Source organism: Sardina pilchardus, chromosome 4, assembly GCF_963854185.1.
Source record: "Sardina pilchardus chromosome 4, fSarPil1.1, whole genome shotgun sequence".
Classification (NCBI taxonomy): Eukaryota; Metazoa; Chordata; class Actinopteri; order Clupeiformes; family Clupeidae; genus Sardina; species Sardina pilchardus.
In genome coordinates, this window is record NC_084997.1 from 30,685,035 (window position 1) to 30,698,477 (window position 13,443).

At 39.6% G+C, this 13,443-nt stretch overlaps 1 protein-coding gene across 3 annotated transcripts in view; it reads left to right on the plus strand.

The window, feature by feature from the left end:
• Nucleotides 1-13,443, plus strand: part of LOC134078819 (uncharacterized) — a 114,218-nt gene that overhangs the window by 67,867 nt on the left and 32,908 nt on the right. For all 3 annotated transcript variants that reach the window (XM_062534966.1, XM_062534969.1, XM_062534968.1), the window contains 6 exons: nucleotides 8,925-9,059; nucleotides 9,271-9,354; nucleotides 9,527-9,613; nucleotides 9,887-10,048; nucleotides 12,285-12,428; nucleotides 12,891-12,971. In XM_062534966.1, the coding sequence (XP_062390950.1) occupies nucleotides 8,925-9,059; nucleotides 9,271-9,354; nucleotides 9,527-9,613; nucleotides 9,887-10,048; nucleotides 12,285-12,428; nucleotides 12,891-12,971 (693 nt within the window). The remainder of the gene's footprint in view (nucleotides 1-8,924; nucleotides 9,060-9,270; nucleotides 9,355-9,526; nucleotides 9,614-9,886; nucleotides 10,049-12,284; nucleotides 12,429-12,890; nucleotides 12,972-13,443) is intronic.

The window sequence follows — 13,443 nt, forward strand, 5'->3', positions numbered from 1 at the left end:
CAAATAGCAAGTTCGACTGCAGAGCTGAACACTGTCCCAGATAAAAGTATTCCAAATGCTTCAAAAGGTAATCATCAACAAAGTTATCCCTCAAACAACATTTAACCTGCGTGCGGTCCAGTCCTGCACACTCCGTGCTTGATCCCGTCAACCACATAGTGGCAGTTGTCACTGACTAGCACGACCATATATGGCTCTATTGATGTCTAATAACGTTCAACACAGTTACCTTACGTTACCAGATGGTAGCTAGCATACAAAGCTACAGAAACGCCTCCGTTGTTGCATGAGTGAATGTTTTAGGAACAACATGTTCATTAGGGAAACAGTCAGTGACAAAAGATTAAATCTTACCACAACATATCAAGCTAGTATTACCATTAGTTGAGTTGTATAAAGAGTTGAGTTATGGCTAACAACTAGACATAGCTAACTATGGCTAGTTATTAACAGCATTTGGCTAGTCAAATGATTATTTCTTAATCATAATTAATCAACACGACACGGAATGTTCAAGACTGTCATTTAAAACAATGAATACTGTATAGTTTGATTAAATGTTTTACTTACGTTTAAGTATGTAGTCGTTCGTTTTCGAAAGATAGTTTCAAATGTTGTTTGTCTGTGTGAAGTCTGCCAAATCCCTGGCCGAATCAAGCGCACGTGAAATCCCATTGATAAACAAAATGCGCATGCGCCAATTTCATGTGTCTGCAGCAGATTTTTGCACTGATAAAGTAAATCAAATGTTGAAGTAGTCAACTGAATTCTACAAGTTTGCAACAAGAAATTACAAAAAATATAATGTAAGTGTTTTTTCCACCTTAGTTCACCACGTCTTTCTGATTATTTGAGATACTTACTTACAAACCTTATTTGTCAAAACAAATGGCAAGGATTAGTGTGAAAGGATCTTTACTTAGACCCCTTTAAGAATCATTTTATCAGACTTGAAATTTGGTAGATTAAAGTGCATATTGTGCCTATAATCCTATATTGAAAAATAAGGCATTTTCAAAGATGAATGAATGTTACCACCATAGATTACAAACCATTTTCATCTTAACAACAATCTTCCTTGTCATTCTTAAAAGTCCTTTAGGTTTACATAAACAGTCTTCATGAGGAAAATGGTATGATTTACAAGCATTTCTTTTAAATAAATAAAACACATACTATACATTTGAAGGGGGAACATATACCTGGCGGCCAGCACCATTCAATAGACAGGTAGACACAAACCAATCAATACACAAAACAAGACAGACACCAAGCTATATTAGCTTTGCTATATTAGCTTACAAAAATTTAGTTTGTAGATACATTGTTTTTGTGCTACAGATAGCTACAGATACTGTAAGTCCCTGAATTCTGGTTCCAGGTATTTTGAACTATTCTTCCATCCAAAATGTCTCCAGTTTATTCACATTTGATGACTACTGAGCATGGATAGTCTACTGTACTTCAAATCAACCTATACATTGAGTATAATATATTGAGTAATCTCATTGGTTAAATTTGACTAATATATTAGTACCATATGGAAACAACCTACCATTGACTTTGTTTAATTATAACCAATATACTATGGTTATTGCCTGTGCTTACACAAAGAAGCCATGAACATTAAAAAAGGTATTTATTTATCTACGTTGTAAAAGCAACCATATATCTTGTACAGTTTACATAACTTCTCATTAACTCATTCCAAACATCACTATACAAATTCAAATGTGTCTGAAAGAAGAACATTGTACGTAGGCCTATCATTATTTCATGGTCATTTTTTGACCTGGTTTAAACTCAACTTAGACTCTTTATGCAGGTGAGTAAAACATAAAACACTACCATTTAAAGCAGCCACAATGTGCTAATATGCTTAAGAAAATACTTGCATAATAGGTGACCAACAGTAAATATACCTTCCCATGAATATTTGACAATGTTCGCAATCGAGAACAAAATGTTTATTGCTTTCAACTAAGCTTACGTTGTGCTTAAGAACAACATAAGAACATTCATGTTTGGTTTCACACCATAGTGAATGGAGAGGAGAATATATTGTCTTTGGTGTGGTGTAATGAATCATGCAGCAATATTTTGGAGAAACATCCATCTTTTATGGATGAAATGACGTGTGAAGAAGAATATCCTTTATAGGACAATAAAGACTCTATATCTCCAAAAACACTCAGCAATCTTACAATGGTTTGTTATAACATCAGAAAATTAGACACACAGCCTTACAACTGGGTGGAATAATGTGTGCCATTAAAAAGGCAAGAGTCTAAAAAGACACCAAAGTTCACTCTGGCAGAAAGCCAGCATATTGTTAATGTTCGGGACAGGCTTGTGCAAAATACTAGCCTAGAAATCTAGACGCCCCTAGCGGCAGCAAATCTAATTGGCTGCCCGGGTCAGTCTAGGAACTCTAGCTTGGGAGCTGGGCATTGGCAGAATCACCAGACTAATCACATCGTGTACAGTCGATGGGCGGGCTTAACATAATAGACCTCTGAAGTTCGCCTACAAAAAAGCTGGCATCTTTAAAATTCGGTATCTGCCGATTTTTCCTATGGGAAAATAACATGGGAATTTTGAATTATCGCACCTGTTAAACTCTCGCGGGGACGATAAAGTCTTAAATGCAGACGTTTTCCTGAACACACTTTTGTCCTCTGCCTTCTTGTGCATACTGTGATCTCCGGTAGGCCTACGTGAAGTCAGCACACTTTCATTTTTGCTACCCCAGAGCTAACTTAATGGCAAGTTGCATCGCAAGTTAGCTCTGGGGTAGCAAAAATCAAAGTCTGCCGCCTTCGTGTACCGGAGATCACAGATTCCTATCGAAGGCAGAGGACAAAAGTGTGTTCAGGAAAACACCTGCATTTCCGATTTTGTCATCCCCGCGAGTTTAACAGGTGTGATAATTCCAAATCCCCATGTTAATTAACCATAGGACAAATCGTCAGATACCGTAACTCCTTATATGGGCAAAGATGGTAGCTTTTTTTGTGGGTCTATAGACCTCTGAAGTTCGCCTACAAAAAGGATCCAAAGCTGCCATCTTTGCCCATATAAGGAGATCCGGGAGTTAATTGAAGCTAACTGCCTATGGCAAGTTGCATTGTAAGTTAGCTCTGGGGTAGCAAAGATCAAACTGTGCCGTCTTCACCTACCGAAGATCACAGTATCCACTAGATGTCAGTGGACAAAACTGTGTAGCGAAAAACATCTGCATTTCCAATGTCATCATCCCCGCGAGAGTTTAACAGGTGCGATAATTGAAAAAACCCATGTTATTTTCCTATAGAAAAAATCTGAAGATACCGGATCTCCTTATTTGGGCAAAGATGGTGGCTTTTTTGTAGGCGAACTTCAGAGGTCTATGGTGACTGACATGCGACCAGAAGTTGCAACGGTTACACATCATGCTACTTGAAAACAAGAAGATGATTCGTTTAGCGTTATCCTATTGCGTGGAGAAGGAATTTGAAAGACAACTGTTTATCCCACCCCTCCGATTGAGTCCTGCCTAGGGTTATCTTGATGTGGGTCTGGCTGGTCAGGCTTAGCCTGATTGCCATCGACTTTCAAGGCTCTGCGAGACTTTAGTCTGACTAAGAGCATGTGCTAAACAGTTTCTCCAAGCGCTTGGTTGACCCGCCTCCTTTAAGTGCCTCGATTTGTTACTGGTCAATGTCAGAAAGGGGTTTGCCGAGTTTAAATCAATAACAACTCTGCCTTGAACACGCCTCTACCCAGAGCCGTTGGAGCTGCTCAAAGTTGATTGGTTCTCGACCAGAGGGGGCAGTTACGCAGTTTTGCGGAATTCAGAAATCCTCCCCGATGAGCAGTTGGCCAGACCAAAGCCATCGATATCTCAAAGTTGCGACAGCCGTTGACTTCCATCTTAAAGCCAGATTAGAGCGGTCACGTGGTTAGTGGGTAGACTCAGTAGTTCCCTCGGTCCCTGGTTTACTATGGGATTGACAGCAGCGATCGCATTGATATTTACGGTAAATACTCGATGAAAATTACTGTAAACTGCATTTCCACATATATTACTCAATGAAAATGCATTATTATGCACACGACTATAAGTCATGTAGAAAAAGTCTTAATATAACACCTGAGATATTCATCCATTCTCAATGGAATAGTTCCCGGATGTGCCGCCATTGTTTGTACACGGGAGTCAATGGTAGTGTCGCAACTTTGAGATATCGATGGCTTTGGGCCAGACCAGCGACAGCAACGCCGAAGGTGTTAGGCTACGTCACTGGGAGGGCGTGCAAGGCTAGGTCAGGCTAGCACAATTCAGAATTGAATTGAGAATGACTTATAAATTCCAATTCAATTCTTGAGTTTGAATATGAATTGAGGTCAAAAACAGGATGTAGAATTACAATTCAAATTTAATACAGGAAGTAGAATTTAATTCAATGAAAGTCATGTACATAATTTAAGGAGTTTCCTGTTGGGCTTTTTCCAGTAGGACTAATAGCCTGTTTGATTTGCATTGAGCTCAATGAGCATCAAACAGGCTAATAGGCCTACTGGAAAAAGGACCATGCCAATCTCTAGCTATGGTGAAGGGTATGTGATGATGTGGTTTAATGTTTACTCATTTTTTAAATTATTTTTTGGTTATCAGTAGACAATGGCCCTTATTTATCAACAGAGCGTAGAAACCAGTGTATATATCTGAGCGCAGAAATCATCTTACGACGGGGCTCACGCGTGATTCATCAAACTTTCGTATCACTCCAATTCCAGCGTAAGAATAAACGTGTGTTGATAAATGTGGCGGCTGGAAACAAGGTGATATTTAAATATCACACCCCTATATTATGCTCGTTTTAATGGCCTCGCCCCTAGAATTTGCGACATGAAGGTGCATTATATGTCCAAAAGAGATCATCATGATCTCGAGCCACAGTGACGTCCAGCTAAACCTTGTTAATTTTAACAGCTAGAAGCTGTCATGAAGGAAGGCGGAAAACTAGAGCGATTTAAGTGCAACAGACTTTATTTTCGCAGAGAGAACACATCATACATACATTCATTACAAAACCTTACGACACTGAAATTTGCCCTTTGAAAATAATTTAAAATATATAATTCATGAATGTTGCGTTTGCCAAAGAGAATATAATCATCTCCTATATGGCTATCCTAAGCCATAAAATGTGTCAATATAATATGCTACATTACAGCAAATAGGCTGCACATGTACAGGAAAGGTGTTATGTCCGAGATAGTCCATCAATTCAGCACGGTGCTATGCTGCCTGAAACTTGCGTACGCGAGTTCAGGCTAGATGTGAGATTTGAGCGTTTAGCACCGATCACGTTTACATTGATACTTTGCGTGGAAACAAGCGTACGCTGGTTTTACGCCTGTTTTTGGTCATACGCACGTTTCATAAATGAGGGCCATTGTTAGGCTAATTCACTATCTCAAGACTCGTCATGGATATAACACGTTTTTTTTACAGTCTATGGTGTGTGTGTGTGTGTGTGTGTCGGTACGCAAGCTGAGTCAGTAGCCTATAAGTTAGCAACTTTGAGGTTGCAATGCAACTTCCCATTGCCAACCAACTAAGTTGCTAACAGGTTAGCAAATATGGTTTTGGGAAAAGGATTCAGACACTTTCAAGAACAACCAGACAGACGACATCTGGGTTGCCAACTCTCACGCTCCCGCCGTGACACTCACGATTTCAGCATCAATCTCACGCTCTCACGCAGACACAAGAAATGTCACGCCAAAATCCATTCTTCTTTTTCTTCAACCCGTTCATAATCAGTTGGTGACTAGACCACAGCAGATCATAGCCTATTGTAGACAGAAGACGAACTTAAGGCATGTATAGGCTATAGGCTATAGGCTCTTTAGATCAATAGCAGGTATAGGTATAATATCTGTCTACAACGTTCTCAGCGCAGAGAAATTATTTGCGGCGGGCGAAGTGCAAAATGCGCACCATTCGTTTCTGTCGGATTGCTCACGAAGTTCACACTGATATGAATGACATTTGACAGAGCGCAATCTTTCTGATGGCAGTTAATGCAATTAATGCAATTAATGAAGCCATTCAGTAGCCTATTCCAGTTTTTAAATTGCAATAGGCCTACATTTCTACTTGTTCTCCAACTTCAGGCAGTAGGCACTGACAGTAACAAAGTTATGTCCGCTTTGTTAACTTGACAGCGAGCGAAGATATTCTATTCTGTCAAAAGTAGGGCCACTGCTGATGAGCTATTCAACATTCTCAACAATTACCCTAGTCTACCTGGCAGAACATGACATCAAATGGGAAAGCTGTGAGGGACTCGGATGGCGCACATACGATAGCAGGTAAAAGAAATGGCCTGCAGACCGTGATAGAGGGGGTAGCGCCCGATGCGCAACGGACGGACTGTTTCATTCAGGGAAGCGCTCGCGTCAGGGCCTGACCTGACCTGACTGAAATTTTGAACGAGGTTGTGCTTCATTTAGCCTATAACACAATGGTAGCCTATAGTTGGCCCTATTTCTGTAATTTTGGAAATCATCTTTTTTTGAAGCAAGGATTAACACCTTGTCAATGACAAAAACTGACGATATTGGTCATTGATTTAGATTTTTATTTTCTCTATTTCTGAACTGATATTTAGGCCTATCTGTAGCCTAACTGTTACTGAGGTATATTTAGCAAGTGACGTTATGTCAATAAATTTGACAATTTTGAGCTTGACCTAGGCTACTACTTTTTTAGAGTGATGATGATGGACAGGTGGGGGTCGAGAAAGCCCCCTTGATCAAAGTGGGGAATGAAAGAAAAAGTTTGAGAACCACTGCAGGCTATGTAGCGCCCCAAAATAATTAACTAGGCTACTGCTCTTCCACTTGTTTAGTTTTATTTTATTTTTTTTACTAGAAAACAAGCATTAGCATCCCAAATCAAATCAAGAGATATTAAAATTATTAACTGATTGTCAATATCAAAACAATTGTGACACATTAAAATTCTTATAATGTTTTTCACTGGCTATGGCTCCTAACTGATGCATGAGATATATAGACCTAAATGTATGTATGGATAGATAGATAGATAGCCTAGCCTACAGTACAGCCTTCTGTAAATAGCTATATTGTATTGGATGTGAGTTGTATCGGTCTACAACACCACTAAATGACATTGAGAAACCCATGCTGATATATTATATTCACCTGTGTAACAACCATGTTAGTATATGTTGTGGTCTAGGCGGCCCGTGTGTCTGGCAAGGGGCCTGCACTTAACGATTGTGCTGATACCTTTTGCAACCCCCCCCCCCCCCCCCCACCCCCAACTTCACAAAATCTCACTCCAGCCAAACACCCAAAGTTGGCAACCCTGCATCTCTGCCTCCTCACCAAAGGCAGTTGAAAGTTGCTGCATCACTTGGTGAGGGAGGGCTGCTGATATTGAGACTTGAGGTGACCGTATCGGTCACCCCGATATCCCCTTCCCCAACAACACACGTGACTGTTTGTAGGCCTTTTTTGTTTCCAGAAAAGGTACATGTTATGCTACCTTGGGGCTAAAGTTCGATCAAAGTACATGCCAAAATGTGAAGGCCACCTTAGAAAACAAAAATAGCCCCCAACCATTAGGCTATCCCTTTTTCTGACATTGGCTTTCAACTAATACAGATAGCCTAAGTAGACTATTCAACCAAAAACATTGATTGATGAATAACCAATTGATTGGTTATGAGTAACATCTTGGTTAAAACCAGAATGTCTAATAAGGGACGGGCTCTGGTTAAAACAACCAATGCTGGCTTTACCAATGATATTAGTATTTGAACAATCTGTTTTTAGAGTGTAGAGTAATATCAGGGACAGAATATCAAAATATTCACTGAACGATGCATACTGTATTTTGTTTTTTAATTGCAATGCCTTTGTACATTGGTTGGTCAAAAAAAAAAAAAAAAAAATCCTATGAGTGAGGGCTGCCCACAAAAAACCTGCATGGGCCCAATGGTACAAAAGTTCCTCTGGGCCAGAATGGGCTAGCCCACACTGGGCCAGCAGGGGCTTTCTGGGGGCAATCAGCTAATTGTGGGCTGCCCAAAGAGAGCCCACAGAGAGCCCAAAGGTTTGGTCCTGACCTGGGCAAGCCCACGCTGGCCCTGCATGGGTTTGTATGGGTTTGGCCCTAGCCCACACTACCCGAAGAAATACCGCATGGGCCCCATATGGGCCCCGCAAGGGCGTGTTTGCTGGGTATACAGCAAGATAGTCAATTTTCACTGGAGTTACACTAACATGAATATGTTACTCACTCGGTTGCCCTATTTGGCCTATGTCCTAAAATACTTTTCAGGTATGACCACTCTTTTCTGTGTAGTAGATAATTACTACATAATTATCCCTTAGATTGGTATTGAGGAGTTTTATAATGATATCTACCAAGTTGAAATGAAACACTTTATACAGAGATGATGGATTTAATTTCGCTCAGGCTAATGCCATTTGATTTTAAATTGGAGGTTATCAAAAAATGATTAGAGATGAGCCACACATCAGACAGCTCCCATTTATAGTGTAAATAAATAGATATACCGTTAAATAGCTATACATGGGAGCTGGTGTGTGGATCATCTCTTATTTTTTTGAATGCTGATTGTTTTGGATCCTGCACCCATTGAAATTGGCCAGAGGGTGTGCATGACCTTACTGCTTCTATTATATTTAAGCAATAAGCCCAAGGGGCATTACTAGATAATGTGTGCAGCGAAGTGAAACAAGAAGCGGGACATACACATGGGGTCAGTTGTTTTTGTAGAGAAACCCCCCATGATGAAGGCAGTAACAGGAATTGTGTGGAAATTACAGTTAAAAAAAATAAATAAAAATAACATGCAATTGAAATTTGTTTTTCATAGGCATGAGGATGATGGACACCTTTTTAGGACTCCTGACCTCAAAAAGCTAGAGATTGGGCTGACCTACCTGCCAAAGACCTGGGATTCTGACATCCTGTACTACATGCATAAGTCTCCCAGTCTACTGGACATTATGTAAGTTGAAGTGCATTTTCAAAAACAATCTAAAATAATGGCACATTGTGAGGTGTTCTCCTTGCATTGTCTGTTGTCTAAGGTATGGGGTTTTGGACAATCAATAACATCAAGCTTGCATTCTGTATGATACTTGCCAACTGTTCTTCAGCTGTGTTGATTTTTCGTGTGTTACTGATCAAGTTTGATTGTCAAACTCTCCCTGTTTTAGTGTCCAGGTGTCTAACAAAACAGCCAGCCAGGAAATGAGTGTGTTCTCTTCTCTTACCTTGAAAAGGGATATGCTCAATCCAAGGTGAGATTTTTCATTAAATATTTAAATAGAGTAGAATCACCAACATAAACAAATGTTACCCTCCCATGTCATGCATTACCCATTCACCACGAGGCCTGCTTTACAGTGTTGTCCTGGCATTTCATGTGTTATTTCTTTCTATCTTGGGCCACCGTTCTCTCATGCTGTACAGGTCCCTGGGACTCCAGTTAATTAAAGAAAAACTAAAGTACATGTCTCGTCGAGAGTTACATGAATGGATGCAAACCATCTACTCTTTGTGAGTGCAATAACCCAGTCTGACTCCCTCCACTGTTAACATTAGCCTAGCTTTGCATAATTCACTGGAAGTGGGTTACACCAGTTAGTCTATAGCTCCTAAAAGTGGCAAAATAGACTTCCTAACAAAGATGCTCTTTTTTACATTGTGTCGTGTGTATGTGCCACATAGAAATGTAACAAAGTAAAATGAAACATTTCTAAGAACTATATTGTGATATTGACCAAGTACCACTGCCTGGGCAGCAAATTACATGCCACCTTTATCTCCTAGGAGTGACCCATCTGGACAGAAGGACCCTGTTTTCAGGTTGGAAGCCAAAGACTTCACCTCAACCACACCAACAATCTCTCTCATCATGTCCACCTCAGATGACTTCTCTCCAGCTAATTCTGCAGTCCTCTTGAAAAACATTTTGGCGCTGGGTGAAACAGAGTAAGAACAGTCAAATAATAATTTCAAACACCTAGCTAGCCTGCAGGTCAAATAGTTAACAAGGACAAAAGACTGCATACTTGATGAAGTAATAGAAGTCAAAATGTCTTGATAACTTTTTCATTGGATGGATACTTAAAGTGCAAATTATGTCTGGCCCTAATGACCCTCAGGTTAATTCTATTTCTATTTTATCAGTGTTTTTCTTTCTTCAGATCACAAATAGCGGTGTTGAAATTGGAATTAATGTTTGTTTAAAGAGCTTGATGACAACAAGGATTATGTGATTTTGTTGACTAAGACTATTTATCATCTATAATTCATTAGTCAACTATTGTGGCCCTGAGGTGCAAAACACAACAGCAAAACAAAAAACAAGAAGAAGAAAAACATATAAATCACAACGGCAAATCACAGAACATGACAGCAGATAAAAAATCACAATGGCAAATCACAAAACATTATGGCTAACCAGAAATCACAACAGCAAATCAGTGAACACAATCACATTAACTTCTGCTTGAAATATTAACTTCTACCGCAAATCTCCTCTCAAGAAGAACGTCATCGATTGGTCAGTTGTATAGTGGCAGCAGCAATGCTTCTCACAGTTTCACAGGTGGGATATGGAAACATAGCCTGGCCAGGCACCCACCTAGATTTTCTTTCAGGGAGATATAGCCTGGGACATTCTAGTTTCCTTCAGACAAGGAAGATGTCAATGAGCGCTGAGATGGGAAAAATGAAATTGAAACTATTGTGATAAACAGAAGCAGCAACACCTGCAAACATAAACAATTGCTGTTGGAAAAATATAGAAATGTATTTACAGCAAGGGTAGACCCACAACAATTGTTTCCTGACTGTTGATGCTGTTTATTGTCAGTTTGTACGTTTTAGGCAAAGTAGGAGGTGATGTTGATGTTGAGGTCGATGTGACTGATTTCAAAGATGCAGTTTCTCATCTTCCACTACTGGATAGATTCATCTCAAATGTATTTTTTTCTTGCCCTGCCTGCAACTAAAACATATTATTTCCAGTCCATTTTTTTTACTAGTAGGTAACATTAACAATACAGGTGAACACATACTGTATTTGTAATACATGAAACATGTTGTCACATTATAAGTAGACTATCCTATAAGTCACTGTTGATAATCAACCAAGTTTTTTCAATGCAACTTTTCTGTTTATTACCAAATTCAAATGTACAGTGCTGCCTTAAATCACTGCTGTTAAGTTCAAAAACAAATCAGATTGGTGGATATCAACTTTCTTTTGTGTAAACCTCAACCTACTGTTTGTAAGTTTGATTGCTGTAGGTTTTGGTTTTCCTGTTTTATTTTTAATTTGCCATTGTGGGTTTTTATTTGCTGTTTTGATTTTGACTGCCTCTTTGGTTGGAAAGTCCAGAGGGTACTTGACTGTGGCACTATACAAAAGTGACAGTTTATGAACACACCCTTAGGACCTAGCCAATATAATTATGAATATTCCATGAATTAATATTTAATAAAAAAATTTGTTAAGTATTTCATTTAGAATTAGGCACAATGGGTGTGTCCGAAACGCGCTAAAATGCTGCCTTCTAAGATATCTTACAGGGGAGCGAGGCATCGTGTCACGTCCGAAACAAAAACGCTGCCTTCTAAAAGATACCTTCGTTTTGCCCAGTTTTGAAGGCAGCATAGATGTATCCTTCATGCTGCCTTCAACGTCCAAAAGTTCTATTTAACTATGATGTCAGTGAACGGTAAAATGCTTCCATTCACCTCTTTGTATTTAGCTTGCAAAAATCACGATAGGTCTATTTACACGTCTAAGCATGTTTATACTTCAAATTTCGACTTCTCTCCTCCACAACACCATCCCCGGGGTCTTATCAAGTGAACCACGTTGGCTGGTCAGGTTTTTAAAGCATTTCCAGAAATTGTCCGGTCATTACACATCAGTGGCAATTAATTTGCAATGACTATCATGCTAATAGCGATTTACGCTAACGCAGCTAAAGCACAGCTGTTGGTAACATAGCAACGGCGTTCTATGTTGATATCTTGCTAGGCTGTCCGAAACAGAGTTTTTAGCTGCTGCCTTGTTGCCCTCTACGGCAACTCACTCGCAAGGCAGTGAAGGCAGCGTGGCAGTAGGCAGCTGCGTTTCGTTTCGGACATAGCCAATGGTTCACTTTGCATAGATTTACACTATCATGTCTGTGTTGTTCCCATGCCGCCACAGAGGAAATCCGGAGGATTGTGTGAAAGATGTCCTCTCACTGTCAGCTGTCACTGTTCACAAATTGGAGCTGAAGCTGAGATGTATCTCTGTGGGCTTGGCTGTTATGCTGCTCTCCTTCATGGAAAACTGCAAGAATAAGATAATGTAAGAAAAACATTTAAGCACGAAACACTGCACTACAATATAATATGTTGAATTTAATGCCAATGGTAGGTATGCTTGTTACACTGAGAATAGTGACTATAAGGGGTCTTGCCTTTTTCAGCCCAAGGACCCCTTGGCTGAGAAACACTGAGCACGCCAGGGACACCACTTGTCAAAGACTGCGATAAAGAATCAACTTGTTTCATATTTCAAAGAGGGCCATCGCTCATTTTTTGGTTTTGTTACTCATTTCTCTGTACAGGAAACAATGTCATTGCAAATGCAAGAACAGCTAATTGAGCTGAAAAGTAACGGCTTTGACATTAAATTGCATAGCTCACTGATAATCTGGTCTGTAGCAAGCCAGGTCAGAGAGCCTGCCCTGGTCTGATATCAAAGAGAGGAGAAGAGTGAATAACTCAGTTTCTGTGTTTACTTCAGCTGCCTTCTCTGTCGTTACAGTGTTTCCATTAAGACCAAAGAAAAGAGAGATGACAGCATTTGCTCAAAACTCTACATGGAAAAAGATGACCACTATTTCAAGTAAGATTTACACAAACAACGTGTTAAATAGGAAAACGTATGTTTGAGTTAGATGATACAGTTTTTCTCAAATGCTAAAACACAAAAGCCAATCCTCTCAACCAAATGACCAGTTGTCTAAACACATTTACTAAATCTAGCCACAATTTTTCAATACCATAAACACATTTCACATGAAGACACAATTCTCCAAACACAATCCTCCGTTCTCATAAATCTAAGCACATTTTTCCTTGCTAAAACACATGTTGCAAAACATATTCTCAAATGAAAGCTCATGTGATGCAAAATGCTTGCCACAGTCAGCAATAACTGAACACAATGAACACACCTGGCGTCATTCATTACACACAACGACTCAAAAATGAAGACACTTGTTGCTAATGCGCACAGTGACTGTGGTGTGTGTGTGTGTGTGGTGTGAACGAAGAAAATAAATTTCACACCCATAAGAAAAAAGAATTTCACACCC